Below are 22,492 nucleotides of genomic sequence, written 5' to 3'. Positions count from 1 at the left end.
GCCAAGGAGATTTCAGTCTTGAAGATGAACCGTATGCTGGACGCCCTCAAAAGATTGAAACAGACGAATTGCAAGCACTGCTGGATATAAACTCTGCGCAAACTGAAAAGGAGCTTGCAGAACAGCTTGGTGTTACGCAGCAAACCATTTCCGTACATTTACATACGATGGGAAAGGTTCAGAAGGAAGGCAGATGGGTTTCGCATGAATTGTCCGAAGACAACAAAAATCGTCGGCGTGACACTGCACTCATTTTGCTTTCAAAGTTCCGGAAAAAAGATTGTCTGCACAAAATCATTACAGGCGATGAAAAGTGAATTCTTTATGATAACTCTAAATGTAGAAAATCATGGGTTGACCCTAGTCAACCTTCGACATCGACGCCAAAGCCCAACATCCACACTAAGAAGGTTTTGTTCTGTATCTGGTGGGATTGGAAAAGTGTGTTGTATTACGAGTTGTTACAACCGGGTGAAACAATCACGGCAGACCAACAACCGCTACCAACAACAATTGACCAATTTGAGCGATGCATTAGAAAAAAAGATGCCATTTACTGGCCAAGGACGTCGTAAAGTGATCTTGCTTCATGACAATGCTCGACCACATGTTGCGACTCAGGACCATATCTTTGCGTTAGGCTGGGAACTTCTCCCGCACGCGGCGTAGCCTAGACATGGCGCCTTCCGTTTACTACCTATTCCGGTCGCTGCAGCATCATTTGGCTGATACACATTTCGTGAGATTTGAAGAGATACTGCATTGATGACTTTATCGCTTCGAAGCCGGTGAACTTCTATCATCAAGGAATTCACAAGTTACCTGAAAGATAGCAAAAGGTCATTGATGCAAACGGGGAATATTTCGCTGATTAATATTTTTTTGTTTGTTTTTGAATAAAGATTGAATTTTACCAAAAAAAGCTCAGAACTTTTTTGTACACCTAATATATATCGATATGCTTATATAATTTGTCGCGCGAATTTCAATTTGGATGTCAAATGTATTTTGTGTGTTGCTTTTTTCTTTTTGCATAACAACATAATATCATCGTTATTGATTATTTATAAATAAATAATAGTTGAAGAAGGACGTGTTCTTGTATAATCATACAAATTGTTGCGTTATAAAATAAAATTCATGATTATATTTCTCTGAACAGTGTATTAAACAAATCTAAGTTTGGATAAATACAAGAATCAATTCTTAATTAAATAAATAATAAACAATATTGCTACAGTTATTTCTTCAGAAGTGGGATAAAAATTATCTCGTGTGCCTTCTCGTTTATACAACGCATTTGAATTTGATTGCCATCCTTCTCGAACAATTTTTGATCCGCCTTTGTGAAGAAAAATAATGGATAGGCTTTTTTTGGAAGATTTATTTTTCGAACTTCATGCAGAAGCAGCTCGTTATGATTTGAAAGTGTCGGATAATAGAAATGAATGCACTGATACTATAATGTCGCATTTGGAAAGAAATGGTCCTTTGATGGATATGGATGCTTTCTGATTCATTCGAATTAGAAAGATTCCAGTTGCGGAAAAGATGTGGTCCACAGAATTCTTCTGATGCAAATCAAGATAATCTTTTGCATTTATTTCCTAATTCTGAGGGCAATGATTCAAACTCTGCGAAGCAACCTGAAACTTCACAAGTTTTAAAGATGTTATTACTCAGATTTAGAAGGAGAATTCTTTTTAATGTTGTTATGCAACGGATTGAAGCTCGAAAATGGAATCATATAAAAGAGTCTGTTGTATCCCGTATAGACTACGACGTTAATATTAGGGATAGTTGGATTCATTAAGCCTAAGGAGTTGGGACTCCGAGCAGGATCAAAAGAATGTAGGGATCTTCTTGAATTCATTAACACACACTTCCTTTATTTTAATTGATTTATTCTCACAAGTGCACAGATGCTGGATATATTAACGATATTATATTTTACACACGGTCATCGGGTGACTCGGTGCGTATCGCGTTACTCTGGCGGCCGACGACCGAATATGTCACCTGAGATGCTGATAATACGGCTCGCGGGAACTTCGCTACGAGATTCGGTAATATGCTCGTGCGATTATTATAAGTCCGATTCCGGACGACACGTAGTATTTGACTCTTCCGACTTTGCCTTGTATGATCGATTATATAGACTGGTCGATGCCCGATCAGTATTCTGATCGATTGCGTCGATTGATCGCATGATATTGATTGCTCAATATCACGCTTGGTTCGATCAACAAATTGAGGAATTTGCTGATAGACTTTTCGCAAATGTTCGCAATGTTCTCGCGCGATGCATTTCTGCATCTTTCGAAAGACCGATCGCAATTTTGGCGATCACGCATTTATGTCGTCTTTCGAAAGACTTTTTCCGATTTCATGCGGATTAATTTTGTTGCCATGCGGACTACTTTTATTATTAGTTGTAGGTCTGGCTACAACAAGTCTTTTCAGACCTATGCGATGGATAAACTTTCTCTGCAAAGTTTGCGTCTTTCAGATATTGACTCAATTCAATTAATTATAAATAGAATAAGCAGTAGATCTTTAAAAGGTATCTTTAAAAGGTTGTAAACTGCTTTACGAGTCAATTCGCTGGATGAATTTCTAAAAGAGATGCATCATATTTCTGCTTCATATGGAGATTCTTCTGTGAAAGAATTCTTATGTGCAGTTTGGAAAATTAAATAGAAACAAAGACGTTAACTCTACGAATGGAAATTCCAACTTTCAATTCAAGAAATCTTTTAAAGAGATTATTTACGCCTATTGTCGGGTCAAAGGACATGTTCGAGCCGACTGCTTTAAGCTTAAGAGGAAAGACCAGCTGAACAATTCTTCGCGAACTTCACCTCCAAATCCAGTTTCTGCTGTAGAAGTTAAACCGGAAAACTATTCGTCAGATATTATTGCGTGCATTTCTAGTAAGAAATTTAATATTACTGTTGTACCCCGGATGGGCTATAACGATAATATTAGAGATAGTCGGGTTAAGCCTAAGGAGTTGGGACTCCGAGCAGGATCAAAAGAATGGAAGGAAATCTTCTTGAAATCACGAACACACTTTCTTTATGTTACTTGGTTTATTTAACAATTGCACAATTTCTTGGATTTAGTATTGCTTATTTTATTTCTTTCACACACGGTTAAACGTCGGCGGGCGCGTATCGCGTTACTCTGGCGGCCGTCGATCGAATATGTCACCTGAGACGCTGTTAGTACGGCTCGCGTGAACTTCGCTGTGCTCGTGTAATATCTTGCGCGATAATTATAATAACGATTCCGAACGACACGTTATTCTTTACTTTTGACTTTTTACTCTTGACTCTGCTGATTCCGCCTTGTGTAACCGGTTATATAGTCTGATCGATGCCCGATCAGCATTCTGATCGATTGCGTCGATCGGTTGCGTGATATTGATTAATCAATATTACGCTCGATTTGATCATCAAATTTAGGCATTTGCTGATCAGCTTTTTCGCAATGTTCTCGCGATGCATTTCTGCGCTTTCGAAAGACTGGTCGCAATTTCGGCGGTCACATATTTGTGTCATCTTTCGAAAGACTTTTCGAGATTCATGCGACCTAATTTTGTTGCCATGCGGGCTACTTTTGTTATTGGTTATTATTTTATTATTGGTTGTAGACCTGGCTACAACATTACAGATACATCACTTATTGTAATTAAGTTATTATAAATGCAATTTTATTTCTTGCAATTTGGTGGCTTTATTAGATACACGTAGTGTCCAATTTCTCTTATTAAATCCTCATATATGAACACATTTTTAAAGGCCATTCCAAAGATCTTATTCCTGCATCACTTATCTATACAGTGTTAAGTAACCTTTAAATTACCTTTACATATTCGTAGATCTGTATTAACAAATATACAATTAGAATTAGTTCCTGATTTTCTTGCTGAAATTAAATTTCATGTCCTGAGCAATAGCTTCATCGTGCTGACATAATCATTAGAGGTAGAGATTTCCTAGAGTAACATAATATAACTGTTATTTATAAGCCGTCAAATAAAAATTCGGAGAACAAACTTGATCTTTTACATGAAATTGCTTCTATAAATATTTTTGACAAGCAGTCTTATGGATTAGATACTTTATTTTCTGAAATTAATATTGATTTTAATAATGAAACAAAACAAAAGTTAATTTCTATAATATCTGAAATAGAAAATTCTAAAGTTTCTTTAATAGAAGATGATTATTCTGTAAAAGTCGCACTTAAAGATTCATTAACTTATGCTTATACTCCAAGACGATTTGTTTGGTCAGAGAGAATTTAAATAAGAGAAATTACGAATAACTTTCTTGAGAGAGGAATTATAAAACCTAGCACATCTCCTTTGTGCACGCGTGGTTCCAGTTAGAAAAAGGAATGGAACACTAAGATTATGTGTAGATCTTTGTCCTCTTAATGATAGGATATTTAAACAAAAATATCCTTTTCTTTTAATTAAGGATTGTCTTGCCCGTTTGAGCAACAAATCAATTTTTTTTTTATTAGATCTTAAAGATGGTTTCCATCAAATCAAGGTACACCCTGATCATACAAAATATATATATTTTTCTTTATATATATTTTTCTTTATATATATTCTTATATATATTTCTTATATATATTTTTCTTTATATATATTTTTCTTTTTTGACTCCTGATGGTCAATTTGAATATGTTCGCCTTCCTTTTGGTTATTGCAAGACTCCTAGAGTTCCAAAAACGTTTAATTTATATTTTTCAACCCCTTTTAAGAGAAGATAAAGTAACTGTTTATATAAATGATATTTTAATTCCGTCTGCTTCGGTGAAGGAAAATTTAGATACGCTTAAAATTATACTTTTGTTGCTTAAGCGTTATGATTTTTAATTGCATTATAAAAAGTGTTCCTTTCTTAAAATTATCATTGAATATTTCGGATATATAATTTCTCCGCAAGGAATATCTTTAAGTTCTCGACATGTTGAGGCGATTAAAAATTTCCCTCAACCTCGAAAGGTAGTTGAAGTCCAACGTTTTCTTGGATTAACAAATTATTTTAGAAAGTTTCAAAGATTATGCTGCTAAAGCAAAACTTTTTTGAATAATCTTCTTCGTAAAAATTTATTTACAGAATTTATTTTTGATGAGCATTGCTCGCAAGCATTTGAAAATCTAAAGAAAGAATTAATTTCTTATCTAGTTTTATGGCTATATAATTCTTGTACAGAAACGAAATTGCATACTGATGCCAGTGCATTGGCTTTAGCTGCTATTTTGCTTCAAAAATAATCTTCTGATCAATGGGCTCCAGTTGCTTATTATAGTTAAACTACGAATATTGTTGAAGCTGAATATCATAGTTTTGAATTAGAGATGTTGACTATGATTAAAGCTATAGAAAGATTCCATATTTATCTTTATGAAATAGAATTTACTGTCTTCACTAACTTTTATGCTCTTGTTTATGCAGAGAATAAGATTCATCTGAATCCTCGAATTGCGCGGACTCTTACAAAATTATAAATTTAAAATAGCTCATCGTGCTGGAACTTGTATAACACATGTCGATGCTTTAAATAGGATTGTAAGTTATGTAGATTCCTTGCCTCTCGAAAGAGAATTGGAATATAAACAATTGCTAGATCTGTAACGGATGATTGTTCTGCCAGTGATGGCTAGGCTGAAACTGCCTTACCGAAGAAGGCAGACTCGAAAGATCTCTGAAAGATCAGAAAGACAGGAGAGTAAGATCAGTAAGGCAAAACTGAATTCACGCCACAATTTTGTTGTTCGATCGTCGCCAGCAACGTCTCGCGAAGTTCTCGGTCACGTTTATTCTTGAACACTCAACCGCTAATTCTAGAACGTATCAAAGTCGCAGGGTTAACAGAACAAATAGCGCGATATTTACAACGATTAAAAACTAATATCACAGAACAAAGAGATCGAAAACGTACAATGCCATCAAGGGCACGAACACGAGAATAGCGCGTGACAGTATTATTTTCATGAAATGTACAATGCCAGCAAGGGCACCGCGAATACGAAGGAACGTTCGAGAACTGAAACGCTAGAAACGAAAAATCGCAAAGAACAAAGAAAGGAAAGAACGCACTTGAAATATATCGCTCGCAAGGGAAAAGCAGAACGCCTGAAACGCACGCTGCGTGAGCACGCAAGACGCTCGTGAAACGCTCGGAAAAACGCGAACTAGAACGAGACGCGATATGGACGGAAAACGAGACGACACACGCGAGTGAAACGCAACGCGGGCGCGGATAAAACGAAGCGCACGCGGAAATTGATGACGGCACAAACACAAGCGCGAATAAAACGAAACTAGGCGGTGCGGATAGAACACGGAACGCGGATGAGACGCACGCGAAAACACGACATCACTCGCGAGCGAGAGAAAGAAACACTCGGTCGACCGCTCACGAGCGAGAGAAAGAGCGACGGAACATAGCAAGCAAGAGAGAGAGAGAGACACTTCTCACGCGAGAAAGAGAGCGAGATGACAGCCGGTCACGCGCGAGCGAGAGAGAGAGAGAGAGAGAGAGAGAGAGAGAGCACGAGTGCACTCGCGTCTCACGTGCAAGCAAGAGAGGTGGAGGCGCACACAGTGTGAGAGAGGCGGCGAGCACTCGGCGCAACAGGTGCGGCGCGCCGCACGTGGTCGCATGGAGCCGGCGAGATGGAACTTGCGACACTGCACAGACTTCGATACGTACACGACACTTTATACTGCACAGGCGCGGTCACGTACCTGTCACGACACAGTGACACGTTGACGATGATGATGCCGGAGTCTCTCTCTTCCTTCTCTCTACCAGACGTGTAGCTGCTGCGTGTCCGATGATTGACACGTAATGACACAATGCGCGTGGTAATGGTCGACGGGGGAGAAGGCGGAAGTTACCACTCTAGTCGTGGCACCAGCGTCTGCTTCCTCGGTGGACGGTGGCGCTCGGCGGCGAGCGCGCAAGGCGGTGCAGCAGCGACAGGAGGCAAGGACGTCACAGCCAGACGTCTCCCCCCTCAGTGACCTTCGCCGGTGGCGAGGGGCACGAAAAATGCACCCTCTTACTAGGAACCGTAGAAGCCGGCTGCTGAGGTTCTAACCGCTGACCGTGGAGATGCGCTGGCTCTGTTGAAGATGCCAGGTAGGTTGGCTTGAGGCAGTCGACCGAGACCGTCTTCTCTGTCCCGTTGATGCAAATGACGAAGACCTTGTCATTGAGCCTTCGGATGACCTGATGCGAACCGATGTAAGACGACTCCAGGGGCTTCTTTACTGAGTCCATCCATTTGAATACGTGGATGCACGTGACTAGATCTTGGAGGATGAAGTGACGTGGCCTGGAATGGTGGGCCGTCGGCGTGGGCCTGACAGCTCGGATGTGGTATATTATCACGGACATCATCCTGAATAATAATCCGGAGGTTTCAACTCGCTGTTTATTAAAAAATTATTAACAAATAAACTTGAGAATATAAATGTGTATTTAACTTAATAATTTAAACTTTAACTAATATCATTGTATACTACATTATTATTTAACTAATATTGATATAATGATATTTAATTAATGTCCATGGGGGGGAGGGGGCGAAACTGTCTCCACATACACTTTTTAACACGAAGTGATGTTCCACATGGATTTATAATCTTTCACACTGATTTTTAACTATCATTGTGATACGGGTTGGGTTAGGTTAGATCTTTTGGTAGTGGAACTTCCCATAGGAGGGGGGGGGGCGGAACACACTGTCTCCACGCATACTTTTTAACACGAAACAAGGTTTTACATAGATTTACAACTTTCTATGCAAAGTTGAACTCAAATGTTTAATACAAGTGTATGTTTAGTACATGAAAGAGGAAACAGCTTATGGCTTGTGTTTATTTGTAACAAATCTTGTTTGTACTCTGTGACATCGATTTATTTTGTATATCTATAATCATTAGTTTGTCAGTTATCGATCAACTATCATTGTTGAAAGAGTATCTACATTTATATAAATTATCATATTTTTCAAATTTCTTTTGTTTATAATTTTTTAATAAACATCGAGCGACGGCTAAAATCTTTTGATTGTTACTCAAGATAATAACCTTGACAGTATATGTCAAGGTCATTGAAATCCGTGAAGTCGCCTAATTTATGCAGTTTTATCTTTATTTTATACGCTTGATTTATATTTTATTTTTTACTTCTAATATTAACTTTAATTAACTCTAATTAACTTTTTATGATTATAACTTTTTAACGAAAGATGTCCGACAGATAAAACTTTTTGAAGGTCACTTATAGTCATGATCTTGACAACATATGTCAAAGTCAAGACCATTGAAGGATGATCCTCTATTTTACATTTTTACCGAAAGCATAAAACCACACAATAATTATCTGTTAGTTGTATCTATCAATAATGTATTCGTTATCTTTGAAAATTTACACTGTTACATAAATAGACCAATTTATTTAGTATATTAGTGATCAACTTTATTAGTTTAAGGAGAAGTCTTTCAATAATATAATTATAATTCGTATATAACTATGTATAGTATTAGTAAATAAATAAAGCATCTCTCTTATGATATATATCTGGATCAATTAATTGAACCAACTTATATCAATGCAATTTTTATTTGTTCCGTATATTATTTTAAATCATTACAATTATTTCTTATGAAAACATAAATCGTACGTTTTGAGATAAATCATTGACTAGTTATATTAATATTTTTACAAATGGAACAATGTAATATGAATGTAGGCGATGCGCGATATTACGAGAAAGACCAACGATCAATCGTCTTTAAATTTTTTTGGTTCTACAAATGATTTTCGTAGTTATTATAATAGTCATTATTTTTCTCAAGAATCTGAACGAAAAAATTGAATGAATAAACATCAGACATTTTTGTTAGTGATATTTTAACCTAAAGCAAATCAAATCTTCACTTTCTTTATGTATTGCCATCTAAACGTGAAACATTCAATTGCGATTGCGAAAAAGATAATATGTTTTCTTGCCGGATCGTCATATTTTTATTTGTCGAGAAGATTGATAGATTGATCGATTATTTGAATTTTCGCGATCAGGTTGGTAATGCGACTTTCTAGAGATGGTGGCGTAGTGGTCGCGAGAGAGAATCGTTTTAGTTTTCCTATAAAACACACACAATAAAAAATTATCATCAGCATAATATTGTTAGTTATTCGTTACACCTACGTACAGAAACATTTGGCGCGCAACGGCATGGCTCATGTTCAAGCAGGCGAGTCTCAGCAACATTAAGGAATCATAGAAATCTCAATCGGAAAACATTTCACGTAAAAAAGCAAGTGAACATAACCTCAGCACATGCTACAAACAAGTAAGCACTAAAATCATCTGAAACAAATTGCAACTACGCAAGCGTCGCAAGTTGCATTAATAAAAACTCGGCGAAACCACGATAAGAGGTGGAAAAAGAAGCCTAATCTCAAAATAGCGAAGGGCACGAATGAGTCAGTATAACGCGGGATAACTTTAAATAAATAAGGTGAGTGAGAAGCGAAAAAAGGTGTATATTTGACACTAGTCAATCATTACAGCGCAAAATGACGGGTGTTAGAAAATTGAAGCAACAAAGAGCGCAAGTAAAAGCACAACTTACTCGTATGGAAATCGCATTACCGAACGCAGAAAATGTATCAGCAGCAGAAGCACAAATCAGACTTAAGGGGATCCTAAAGTGACGGGAATTACCGACACATTACAGTGCACCAAAGAACTTTTTATTGGCTTGATAGATTGCAAAATCCTTTCAGGCAATTAAAAAACGCACAAAAAGAATATGCGGGACAATCGATTTAACAAATAAATAAGAAAAAATTAAAAAATTCACGTAATTTTAGCTCGTACAGCTATTACTTCAGATCTTTGTTTCCTTAATACAAAAATTCCACAGCTTATATATACAAAATGAGTACGTTCCGCACTTTGGACTAGATGAAAAAACAATACTATATTTTTAGATTTATGATTGAAAACTTAGAAAAAAAGTTGAGACTTGAATAGATTGTATATGATTTTATGCGTATATATATTGGCGCAGATATAAAATGATAAGTAGATCAATAATTGTAGTTGACAGATCTTGCCATCTACCATCACGGCGTTGCAATCTGATTCTGATAAAAGACAAGGATGAGTACACGAAAAAAAAGACGGACGATGTCGTCGAAATGAGAAATGATTATACGTTTACTGTTGATGTTTAAATCTTTTTTGTTAGGCTTTGGATTGTAATTTTACAAACTCAGTATTGTTCTTTAAAATAATCCAAAGTGCGAAACTATATCATTATGTACATGCAAAGCTGTAAAACTTTTATATTTGTCGAAATGAGACATCGTGTTTCTGCCTTGTATAATGTATAAGACAAATGTACAAATTGTAACTTAGAAAAGAAATTCTCGCAAATATATCTGTACGCTTTGTTAACTATTTCAATCATATATACAATAAAAATATCAGAATCGAAACGATAATCGACGAAGTTCTATGTTGGTAGAGTGACAAAGTATGAGACTTGTTGTACGAAAAACTCGGGTTCGATCCCCAGCCATTCTCCGCTAGGAGATTATATTATCCGCTCATACTTCTTTTTTTTTTATCTTTCTTACAACATAAAATATACGACTGATATCTAAAAAATTTAATTAGAAAAAAAATTTTTAATAACATTTTATTTGCAAAATAAAAACGTTATGGTGCTGCATATTTGTGAATTTTTATCATAGTGCGAGTATATCTTTAAAAATATGAACAATTTATATATCATTGGACATTACAAATATATAAAATATATTTATAATATTTATATATATAAATAATGTACAAATATATTACATTATATATTTGTAATGTCCAATGATATATAAATTGTTCATATTTTTAAAGATATACTCGCACTATGATAAAAATTCACAAATATGCAGCACCATAACGTTTTTATTTTGCAAATAAAATGTTATTAAAAATTTTTTTTCTAATTAAATTTTTTAGACATCAGTCGTATATTTTATGTTGTAAGAAAGATAAAAAAAAAAGTATGAGCGAATATAATCTCCTAGCGGAGAATGACTGGGGATCGAATCCGAATTTTTCGTACAACAAGTCTCATACTTTGCCACTCTACCAACATAGAACTTCGTCGATTACCGTTTCGATATTTCTATTGTATACGTGATTGAAATAGTTAACAAAGCATGCAACAGACATATTTGCGAAAAGGACTATACTTTATTGTATTATTACACACAATTTATTACATAATTTATTCTCTTTTTTACTGTCGCACATCAAATTTATTTCTCGAAATCGGCCGTTGTAATATAGGATCGATGCGAGGCGTACACACACACACACACACACACACACACACACACACACACACACACACACACACACACACACGCACACGCACACGCACACGCACACACGCACGCACGCACGCACGCACGCACGCACGCACGCACGCACGCACGCATATCTTTTAAAATTACATATATAAATCTAATATGTAATGTGTGTGTACTACACACTTCGATATCTCAGGTGAAAATTATGTCAGCGCTTGGCAATTACTGAAGGACACTTACGATAACAACAGGATACTTGTTGAAAATCATATAGAAGCACTAATCAAAATGCCATCAATTTCAAGAAACGATAAGATAGAATCCATTCGTAAACTCATTTATATATAAACTCATTTCATCGTTGAAAACCCTTGGTCAACCAGTTATCCACTGGGATACACTCATTATTTATCTTGCGAGAAAGGAATTAGATTTCGGAGAACAAAGAGATTGGCAAAACCATATCAAGGATTGGCAACCAGATAATATGCCAACATTAAGCGAATTCTTAAAGTTTTTGAACAAAAGTTGCCATACGCTCAGAGTACTTTCTCAACTTAAAGAGAAAGCATCAATGATAGGAAAACAGCAATATTCCAGTGAAACAAAGAGAGATAAAAGGTACGAAAGAAAGACCGCAATGACGACAGTTTCTATTACTTGCAAATATTGTAACCAAGATCACGCAATGAACTGATGTGAGGAGTTTCTTGCCTTGTCAATAGACGATCGAAAGAAAGAAGTACTTAAAAAGAAATTATGTAGAAATTGTCTTAGCTTAGGATACGTTGCTGTCGAAGCTCGAAGTGTAAGAAATGCAATAACCGTCACAACACGCTCTTACATAGAGACGAGAAGTAAGCAACAGAAAATAAAGCGAGCTCAGATACATCAGTTGTAACTCATTGTACCGGTTTGATAGATCAAAACGGAAAGGTCAGCATTTACTGCATTCAGAGATTGCAAGCAAAAGTCATCTTGTCAACAGCACGAGTGCTGCTCAAAGATATTGAGGAAAAGACAATAACTTATAGAGCATTCTTAGACCCAAGCTCACAGTCTAATCTGATAACGGCCGATTTAGCGAGAAAATTTAAATTGCCCACAAATAATCAACAAAGGACAATCGGAGGTATTAATCAATCTCGTACAAGTACATGCAAAGTTTTATATATACAATTAAAAGATATCAGAAATGAATACTCAGAAGAGATAGAATGTGTGGTATTGCCATCCATAACAGAAGAATTGCCGTAAACAAGGATCGCTTCTACACAAATTGTTACCTACCTAACCTAAATACCTAATACCTAAAAACGTACAATTAGCGGATCCAGGATTTAGTAAACCAGGAAATATAGACTTGCTATTGAGAGCAGGATTATATTGGAAAATTGTTACACCCACCACTCAATCGACTTCAAGGTCAACTAGCGTTACAGAACACGCGCTTAGGATGGATTTTGGAAGGAGAAATGACAATGGCTGATTCGATTTCATCTTCGGCTTGTCTGATTACCACCAATGATCAATTGCAACGTCAACTTGAATGCTTTTGGAAGCAGGAAAATTTCTCAGAGAATCAGCAGTATCTTACTAAAGATGAAAAATATTGTTAGCAACACTTTCACGAGACAATTTATTAGAGATGGAAGCGGACGTTTTGTCGTCAAGTTATCCCTCCGATCAGAAGTAAATCTAGGGGATTCGCAATCATTCGCTTCAAGGAGACTGGAACAAATGGAACGTAGATTCCAGAAGAATGCTCAATTGAAAGCAGATTATTGTGCGTGGAGGATTATATAGAGGATTATATAGCAACAACATATGACATTGATGAACGATAGAGACTTGATCAACACTAAAATAGAAAAATATTTCATTCACATCAAGCGATTATCATCATTCACATTAAGCGGCCCGAAAGCACAACGAAAATACATGTTGTATTTGACGCATTTGCCAGACAACATCAGGTTATTCATTGAATGACAAGCTCTTGGCACATTCTAATCTACAGAAGGATCTTTTCAAAATTATGTTAAAATTTCGCATACATAGATACGTTGTGACAGCAGATGTGGCACAAATGTTTCGACAAATACAGATCAACCCATCCAACAGAGCTTGGCAGCTTGTTTTTTGGAGGAAAGATGTTGATCAAGAACTTCAAACTTATCAATTGAATATCGTTACATACAGCATGGCCTGCGCACCCTATCTCGCCATGCGATAAAGAGCTGGCGTTGTTATATCAAAAGGAGTATCCTTTAGCAGCCAAAGCAATTCACGACGACTTTTATATGGACGACGTGTTGACGGGAGGAACGACTCTGCAAGAAACAACGGAGTTACAACAACAACTCACCAATTTGTTAAAGATGGGCAAATTTACGCTAAGGAAATGACGATCAAATAATTCTCACATCCTAAAAAACATTAAGAGAGACGAGAACAACTTCCTTGTTTTAGATAAAAGTGAAATGAATTAAAAACGCTTGGCCTATTATAAAATTCTTCACAAGACAGAGATTCTTCAATATCGTGTTAAACTTATCGAAGATGTTGCCTCAACGAAGCGAGAGATTCTTTTCCAAATTTCTCAAGTCTATAACCCTTTGGGCCTGGTAGCGCCAGTTTTAATCAAAGGAAAAATATTTATGCAGAATCTTTGGCGGCAAGAGTTACAATGGGATCAAACACTACCAGAATGAACAATTATGGCATGATTATTATTATTCTTTGCTGAATCTTAACAACGTTCCTATTCCAAGAAATGTCAACTCCATAGACAACACTGACAAAATCGCCATATTTGGCTTTGGAGACGCATCTCAGCTAGCATTCGGAGCATGCTTATATGTTACAAGCATAGATAAAAAAGGTCATATCGCATCACATCTTTTATGTGCAAAGATCAAGGTCACCTCTCTTAAAATTATGTTAAGACTGGAACTTGAGCCGCTGTCAAACTACTTGCGCAGCTGTCAAACAGTCAAATCAGTTTATGGAGATAAAGTTCATCACTTTTGCTTTTGGAGTGATAGCACAATAGTCCTCGGTTGGATCAAAGCAGAACCTTATCTTTTAAAAACATTTGTTTTAAACAGAATAGCTAAAATATAAGAACTTATAATATAATATAAGAAACTTATCGAAAGCCGATGATATGGCAACATGTGCCAACCGAACAGAACTTTGCGGACCTCATATCAAGAGGAATGTAGACGACGTCCAAAACAGTCTTTGGTGGCAGGGACCATTATGGTGAGCACAATCAACAACCGGATGATCAACAAGAGCTTGATAAGGAATTACCCGAAATGAAAATGATATCACTCATTACTCAGTTTGACAACTTACACAGCAAATCCTTTGCATAAATTTTCATCGTACGAGAAATTGTGTCGTGTCATTACCTATTGTCACCGATTTCAATTAACTTTAGCAAAGGAAATATGGCCCATTGATGCCAGATGAACTAGAAAACGCAAAAGTTACAATTATTAAGTGGACGCAAGCCCAGGAATTCCCTCGTGAATTGCGCTGCTTAGCGGAAGGAGTTGATCTTCCCCGAAAGAGTCCTCTACGCTCTCTAAATTCCTTTATTGACAAACGAGGCTTGCTTCGTGTGGGAGGCAGACTTATCAATGCGGAAATCATCGATCTATAGAAGCATCAAATGATTTTACCAGCCAAAAATCATGTTACAAATATAATTATAAGCCGCGAGCATATACGGTTGAAACATTGCCCATCAGAGCAATTACTTCATTCTATTCGCCAAAGATATTGGCTAATCAATGGAAGAAGAGAAACTGGAAAGATAATACGAAGATGCATAAAATATTTTCGTTTTAGACCAAGCATGACCGAGGTAGTAATGAAAGATTTACCTCCAGAAAGAGTCATTAAGAAGAGCAGAGCTTTTATAACTATAGGAGTGGACTATGCAGGCCCATTCGCGGTCCGCGAGAGTAGGCGTCGTGAAAAGAGCAGCCATAACTAAGGGCTACATCGCACTATTTACTTGCTTTAGTACAAAAGCAGTTCATTTAGAGTTCGTAAGTGAGTTAACTACCGAAGCATTTTTAGCTACATTAGACCGTTTCACCGCCCGGAGAGGACTGTGTCAGCGAATATATTCCGATAATGGTATAAATTTTCTTGGAGCCAGTAGGAAGATGGAAGACATATATCAGTTTCTTAAGACAAGAGAATGAGACATTGCTACTGCCTTGACTAAGCAAAGAATCACTTGGAGCTTCATCCCTCCCTGTGCTCCTCACTCTGGAGGCCTCTGGGAGGCCACAGTGAAAATCATGAAGAAGCATCTGTATACAGTCACTCAAGGAAAATTACTCACATTTGAAGAGTACAGCACGCTCCTCGCCAACATTGAAGCTATTCTCAATTCAGGCCACTAACACCTTTAACAAATGATTAACAATGATTCGCTAGATCTCGAAATTTTAATGCCCACACATTTTTTATTTAGGTGATTCACTTATACAACCTGTTGCAAAATTATGTTGACACGCTAGACAATCGACTTAATGACTGGCAGCATTTACAAAAGGTTAGACAGACTCTGTGGAATCGTTGGCAAATTGAATATCTTCAAGAATTGCAAAAACGGAAAAAATGGCATATCAAAGACGAATGCATCGAATTGAACACAATGGTTTTACTAGCGGAGGACAACTCTCCTCCGCTACAATGGCCTATAGGACGAGTAGTGGAGCTACACCCTGGCAAGGATGAAAGAGTCCGAAGTTAGTGTACGCACTAGCACAGGCATATATAAGCGCGCGATCCGAAAGCTGTGTCCTTCATCGAGGAAGACGAGAAAGAAGATTCAAAGATTTAATCATCTGATTTATTTAGTATTTTAGTTGTTTTCTATTTACTCATTATCGTTAACCTGTAATTTGTTTATGTTTGACATTCTTCAAGATTTGTTTATTTAAGAAAGCCAAATAATGTCCATTAATTACGATTGGTTTCTTCTGTTTCTTTTGAAAGAGTCTTTCAAGGTGGCCGGAAATGGTAATGCAACTTTCTAAAGATGGTGACGTAGTTGTCGCGAGAGAGAGACTTCAGTTTTCCTGTAAAACGTACGCAATACAAAATTATCAGCATAATATTGTTAGTTATTCGCTACACTCACATACAGAAACACAGGTTATTCTACATTTTAATTACTATTTACTGGAAATTGCAAAGCTTATTAATTAATTTGTCTGATTTGTAAAATGTTTTATTACTTGACAATTATTTAATGATTAGCGATTTAAAATTATATTTTGATTTATAAAATGTAACAAGTATTCATTTTATTTATTTTGCATGATTTATTAAATTTCGGATTAAATTTCGGAGTATACTTAATTCTTTCGATGGAGTGTACTGAAACTTAAAATTTAAAATGTAGAATAGAACAACTAAGTTTTTAAAATAAAACAAAGAATAAAGGTTATTAAATTATCATGTATGTATTTTATTGTATATTATATCGATGAAAAGACATTCATCTTCTAGCAAACCTATTCTTCAAAATTGCCTAGTTATTCGCATTTTTTCAATTATCAATATTTCAGATTTGATCTGTGTCGTCTATTTCTACTTGTTCAACCTCAATGCCAAAACTCTTTTGTATCTTAGCCAAACTATAACCGGCGGTATTCTTTAAAAGTAAGGCGCAAAGACCTCCAGCTATCCAACAAAAACCAGCAAAAAGCCACATGGTCTTCGAGACACCAAAAGCATTCAATATTTCTCCGAAGGTTATTATAGTTATTAAAGATAGCAGCCAATTGAAAGTGACTGTACATGCAATGGCAGTTTTTCTGATTTGCATAGGAAAGATATCGCCTAACAGCGTCCATGAAATTGGTCCAACGCCAGCATTAAAAGCAGCAAAAAAGAGAATTGTCCAAGTCGATGGCATCCAGAAGTAAATGTCATCATATTCTGGATCCTGATCCCTTAATTTGTAAAACCATCCTACAAATACAAATTTAGAACAATTTTAGTATAATTCAGTCACAGTTCATACAAATATTTGCTGTCAAACATGTATTAATCTATTATCACACATATTCATAAACTAAAAAAATTCTAGAAATAAAAAAAATTCTAGAAATAATATTAATATGAATATAAGAATATTATAATATTAATATAAATATCAAAATTAATATGAATAATTAATATGAATATAAGAATATTATAATATTAATATAAATATCAAAATGTGAAATGTTATTCAGGATGTACCTGTTATACATTAAAACATTGACAAAAACATGAAATGATTGTTAGATTATTCTAAAATTTCTATATAATAAATGAGTAAAATTTTTTAAAGAAAAATTGTTTAATTTTTAAATTTAAATTAATTTTTATAAAATTACATCAAAATACAGGCACTAAATATTTATAGCATAATTAGTATATTTAGGATACATATTTTATTTTAAAATTATTGATATATTGATTTAATATATGTAATTGAGTATTTTTATATTTCATATATTGTATGTTTGACTTTTGATATCTTAATCAAGTAAAAATTTTTCTATAAATTATTAAATATTTTTATTTCTTTTAATTGATTTCAGAAATTGATCCATAACAAGATTTTACCTTGCATTAGAAAAATTATTAATCGCAAATATCTTTTTTATAAACTATTATAAATATTTTTTTATAAAAATGTTAAAAATTATGTTATTTAATTTTTTTATAATCATCCAAATCTATTTATTTGATATTTCAATTGTTAGATATATAAACATAAGAAAAGTAAACTTTTTAAATTTTGATAACTCTTTGCTATTATTATACACCTGATATATTCTTAAGCAACAATTTTTTTCCTAAATTAAAATATAATATATATATATATATATATATATATATAATATTTTAATTATTTAATTTATGAGAATTAATTACACCCTCAAAACCTCTCCGTCTGAAATTTCTTATTGCGAAAAATATCACTCCTGTTAGGAATCTTTAAATCTCACCGAGGATCATTTGCTCATCGAAGAGGTATCTCTTATTCTTCGATCACAGAAGCATGTAGTGATATTTATTAGGTGTACAAAAAAGTTCTGAGCTTTTTTTGTAAAATTCAATCTTTATTCAAAAACAAACAAAAAAATATTAATCAGCGAAATATTCCCCGTTTGCATCAACGACCTTTTGCCATCTTTCGGGTAGCTTGCAAATTCCTTCACAATAGAAGCTCACCGGCTTCGAAGCGATGAAGTCATCAATTTTTGTATCTCTTCAAATCTCACGAAATGTGTATCAACCAAATGATGCTGCAGCGGAATAGGTAGTAATCGGAAGGCGCCATGTCTGGGCTATACGCCGCGTGCGAGAGAAATTCCCAGCCTAACGCAAAGATATGGTCCTGAGTCGCTTTTACAACATGTGGTCGAGCATTGTCATGAAGCAAGATCACTTTACGACATCCTTGGCCAGTAAATGGCCTCTTTTCTTCTAATGCATCGCTCAAATTGGTCAATTGTTGTTGGTAGCGGTTTGCCGTGATTGTTTCACTCGGTTGTAACAATTCGTAATACAACACATCTTTCCAATCTCACCAGATACTCAGAAGAGCCTTCTTGGCGTGGATATTGGGCTTTGGCGTCGATGTCGAAGGTTGACCAGGGTCAACCCATGATTTTCTACGTTTAGGGTTATCATAAAGAATCCACTTTTCATCGTCTGTAATGATTTTCTGCAGAAAATCATTTTTCCGGAACTTTGAAAGCAAAGTGAGTGCAGTGTCACGTCAACGATTTTTGTTGTCTTCGGACAATTCATGCGGAACTCATCTGCCTTCCTTCTAAACCTTTCCCATCGTATGTAAACGTACGGAAATGGTTTACTGCGTAACACCAAGCTATTCTGCAAGCTCCTTTTCAGTTTGCGCAGAGTTTATATCCAGCAGTGCTTGTAATTTGTCCGTTTCAATCTTTTGAGGGCATTGAGCAGCACGCGGTTCATCTTCAAGACTGAAATCTCCTTGGCGAAATTTTTGATACCATTTTGTACATGTAGTATGACTTACAGCGTTCTTTCCATATGTAGCACAAATCATTGCAGTGGCTTCAGCAGCATTTTTCTTCAGATGAAACGCGAAGTGGATGGAAAATCGAATATGCTCTTTTGTTATTGCCATCGTGAATACTACTGATTTTTGAGGTTATGTGCATCAAACGCCAAACCGTATGGCATTTTAGAAGGGCAAATGTCAACGCTTTAAAACCGCAAAAGGGCGGGAAGATATATAAAATTTAAATTGTTATTTTGGTTGTATGAAATCTAAAGCTCAGAACTTTTTTGTATATCTAATAAAAAAAGAATTATTGCTACAACTTTGATATATACTTCAGGTTATATCGATTAAAAAATATATATATATCTTAATCGATATAACCTGAAGTGTATATCAAAGTTGTAGCAATAATTCTTTTTTTACATATCACTACATGCTACTGATCGAAGAATAAAACACCTCTTCGATGAGCAAATGATCCTCGGTGAGGTTTAAAGATTCTTGACAGGAGTGATATTTTTCGCAATAAGAAATTTCAGAAGGGGAGATTTTGAGGGTGTAATTAATTCTCATAAATTGGATCATCGATTTATTAAAGAGGAATAAATTTAATTTTAACTTTGAGATGTCGCGCTTTTTAAGTAATAGCGCGTGATTTGCGATATAAAGCAATTATTTTTCGAATTTATAAATTCAATAATAACAGATTATTAGACTTTAAGATCTAATCTACCGACTAATACTCTCTCTAATCTGTTCTTTAATTCTTTCTTTATTTTTTTAAAAACCAGCGGAAACTGAAATAAAACATCCTCAATTGGAATCGTTTAATATTTAAAAACAAATATATTATATACAAATAAGTATATATCACTCTTGCATTATTATTGTCAATCTATAGATATAACAAAATTAAATAATGCTTTATGCTTTTCAATCATATATATTGCATGTGTCCGTTTTTAAAATAAAATGTATATATAGAATAATAAACTATAAGGTATAAAAAACAAACTTTTAATTCAAATTCTGATTTTGGCATTTGTTTAAAATGATTATATATCCTAATATTGTATTTTATATTTTAAGAGAATATATGTATTATCTGCTAAGTACTACAATTATCTGATAAGTATTACAATCATAGCAAATAATACAATAATACATTATCATAGCAAATGACTTACCTAACAATATCAGAAACAATCCCATAAGCATTGAGGATGCAATTAACAATTTTTGACGTCCAACTATATCTATTAGACTCATCGCTAAAAAACAAAATAGTATTTGCACGCCACCAACGACGATGGTTTGTTCGCTTCCGGTTAAGTCGCCCGATCCGCCAACATTAAACAGTGTCAATGCATAAAAGATCATAATATTAGCGCCACTTAATTGTTGGGTCAAAAAGGCAAAGAAACACGTAAAGAATGAACGTGCCGTATGTCGATTTTTTAAGACATTTATTGTAATCTGTAAAAACAATATTTTATGTCTCAGAATCTTTTGGTCACAATAGAAAATATACAATTTTAAATTTCGAGACAATTTTTACAACAAAATAGCATTTTATCCTTTCAGTCATTTATTATTCATTTAGAAGATATTTATTTTTATCTCGATAATAGAATACATTTTATTTTCTACAATATTCTAATCTTTTTTATATTTTATCGCTTTTATAGCAATCTGCAAAACTAATTTTTTATTTAAATAGCCTTGTTTATATAAGCCTTGTTACATATAATAATTTTAATTAACAGAACTTTTTTGTTAAGAGAAATTTTTATTTTAAAAAGATTGAAAAGACATTAATTGAATGATCTTTTGAAACATTGAGAAACTTATAAGAATCATATACAGGGTGAGGCATCTAAAACAAGTCATCTGAATAACTCGCTTGCTTTTAACAATAAAAAGTGCCAGACAAAAGTTGTTAGTTTCGACGAGTACATAATGCGATATCAATAATCAGGAGACACGGTAGTGTCTCGGGTGTCAAGTTAATTGAACACTATCGTGTGACTTTATGCGAGTCGAGCACGAGATACGAGCACTTGAAACTATCAGAACTCAATAACAGCTATAAATTGATCAAATTCTAAATAGGCTCGATCGATAACTTAAATTCGATTTGCATAATAAAAATATTTTTATTTTTCTGCTACGTGTCCTATGAGCGGAGATATTGCTGCGCAAAGTCCGATTTGGAAATTTTTACTTTAAAAAACATCGTCATCGTTGCCTTTGTACGGTTGCAATTTCTGTCACGAGAGGCGCTATTGATCCAATCCAATTGCTAGGAATCTGCGAGAAATTGTTTTCTTCAATATATTAAGTATAACTATTGCCGTTTGAAGTAAACAATTCTTCACGCGCCTATCAACGATGATCTCCGAGTGAGAGTATTTTATCACGCGCTTGTATTTGCCGGTGGGCCGGGCTAAGACGGTTTAAGAATTAATAATTCGATAATTATTGCGAAAATTACAAAATGGTAGAGGACTTTTCTACTCATTTTATCAGCTCTACTTGCACACGAGAGGTGGTACCAATGCCGGACACCCTGTATATATATATATATATATATATATATATATATAATTGTAATTATTATATTAAATAATAAATTTTGCTTTTATTTATAACATTCAAATAATTTCATCATTAGTTTTACATTTTCATTATTTTCCTCATTTGGTCTGAGCAGTGCCAAATGTTTTTATGTAAAAATTTTTTTTTTTTTAATAAAATTTTATCATTTATTTTGTACTCTTTAATTCTTTAATGATAAAAACTTAGATTGAGATTGAGAGAAAGTTTTTTTTTTTTTTTAATATTTTAAAGCTAATTACTATCACTTGGGTTAAAAAAGAAAGTCTTGAATAGGAGATAAAAAGATATACATATCATTTGATTTTTATTGTTTTTAAATTAAAGATACTATCGTTTGGATTTTATTTTTTTTAAATAGTAGTATATCAAATA

At 34.6% G+C, this 22,492-nt stretch overlaps 3 protein-coding genes across 5 annotated transcripts in view; 1 reads left to right on the top strand and 2 right to left on the bottom strand.

Annotated features, from left to right (window-relative positions):
- Positions 1-1,887: 1,887 nt before the first annotated feature.
- On the bottom strand, positions 1,888-9,040 carry LOC148934570 (uncharacterized). Of its 2 annotated transcripts, none has more exons than XR_016141303.1 (2): positions 7,637-9,040; positions 1,888-7,432 (listed from the first exon to the last, which is right to left on the bottom strand). XR_016141303.1 is itself a non-coding variant. In XM_089084918.1 (2 exons), exon 2 carries the CDS (start codon positions 7,429-7,431, stop codon positions 7,024-7,026), a length of 408 nt encoding a protein of 135 aa, XP_088941044.1. In that variant the 5' UTR covers positions 7,432-7,461; positions 7,637-9,040; the 3' UTR covers positions 1,888-7,023. The 2 variants fall into 2 exon arrangements, 1 of the variants encoding a protein (XP_088941044.1); XM_089084918.1 differs by having other exon boundaries at positions 1,888-7,461.
- A 153-nt stretch (positions 9,041-9,193) lies between these two features.
- The window catches only part of LOC105431076 (octopamine receptor beta-2R), a 68,192-nt gene continuing 54,893 nt past the window's right edge, over positions 9,194-22,492 (top strand). The window contains exon 1 of one of the 2 annotated variants that reach the window (XM_089084916.1): positions 9,194-9,392. The gene's annotated coding sequence lies outside the window, so the exon portion shown is untranslated. Of the gene's footprint in view, positions 9,561-22,492 lie in introns of both variants that reach the window. The other variant, XM_089084912.1, reaches the window with a different exon arrangement.
- Positions 16,899-22,492, bottom strand: part of LOC105431124 (facilitated trehalose transporter Tret1) — a 10,121-nt gene continuing 4,527 nt past the window's right edge. Inside the window, exons 5-6 of the mRNA XM_089084909.1 lie at positions 20,689-20,977; positions 16,899-17,430 (exon numbers count right to left, since the gene is read on the bottom strand). Of these exons, the coding sequence (XP_088941035.1) occupies positions 17,021-17,430; positions 20,689-20,977 (699 nt within the window). The 3' untranslated portion in view covers positions 16,899-17,020. The remainder of the gene's footprint in view (positions 17,431-20,688; positions 20,978-22,492) is intronic.

The sequence above is a fragment of the Pogonomyrmex barbatus genome, unplaced genomic scaffold (genome assembly GCF_055798465.1).
Source record: "Pogonomyrmex barbatus isolate J1 unplaced genomic scaffold, ASM5579846v1 scaffold9, whole genome shotgun sequence".
Classification (NCBI taxonomy): Eukaryota; Metazoa; Arthropoda; class Insecta; order Hymenoptera; family Formicidae; genus Pogonomyrmex; species Pogonomyrmex barbatus.
The sequence above is the reverse complement of the archived record's forward strand: the minus strand, read 5'-3'. Positions and strand labels throughout refer to the sequence as shown.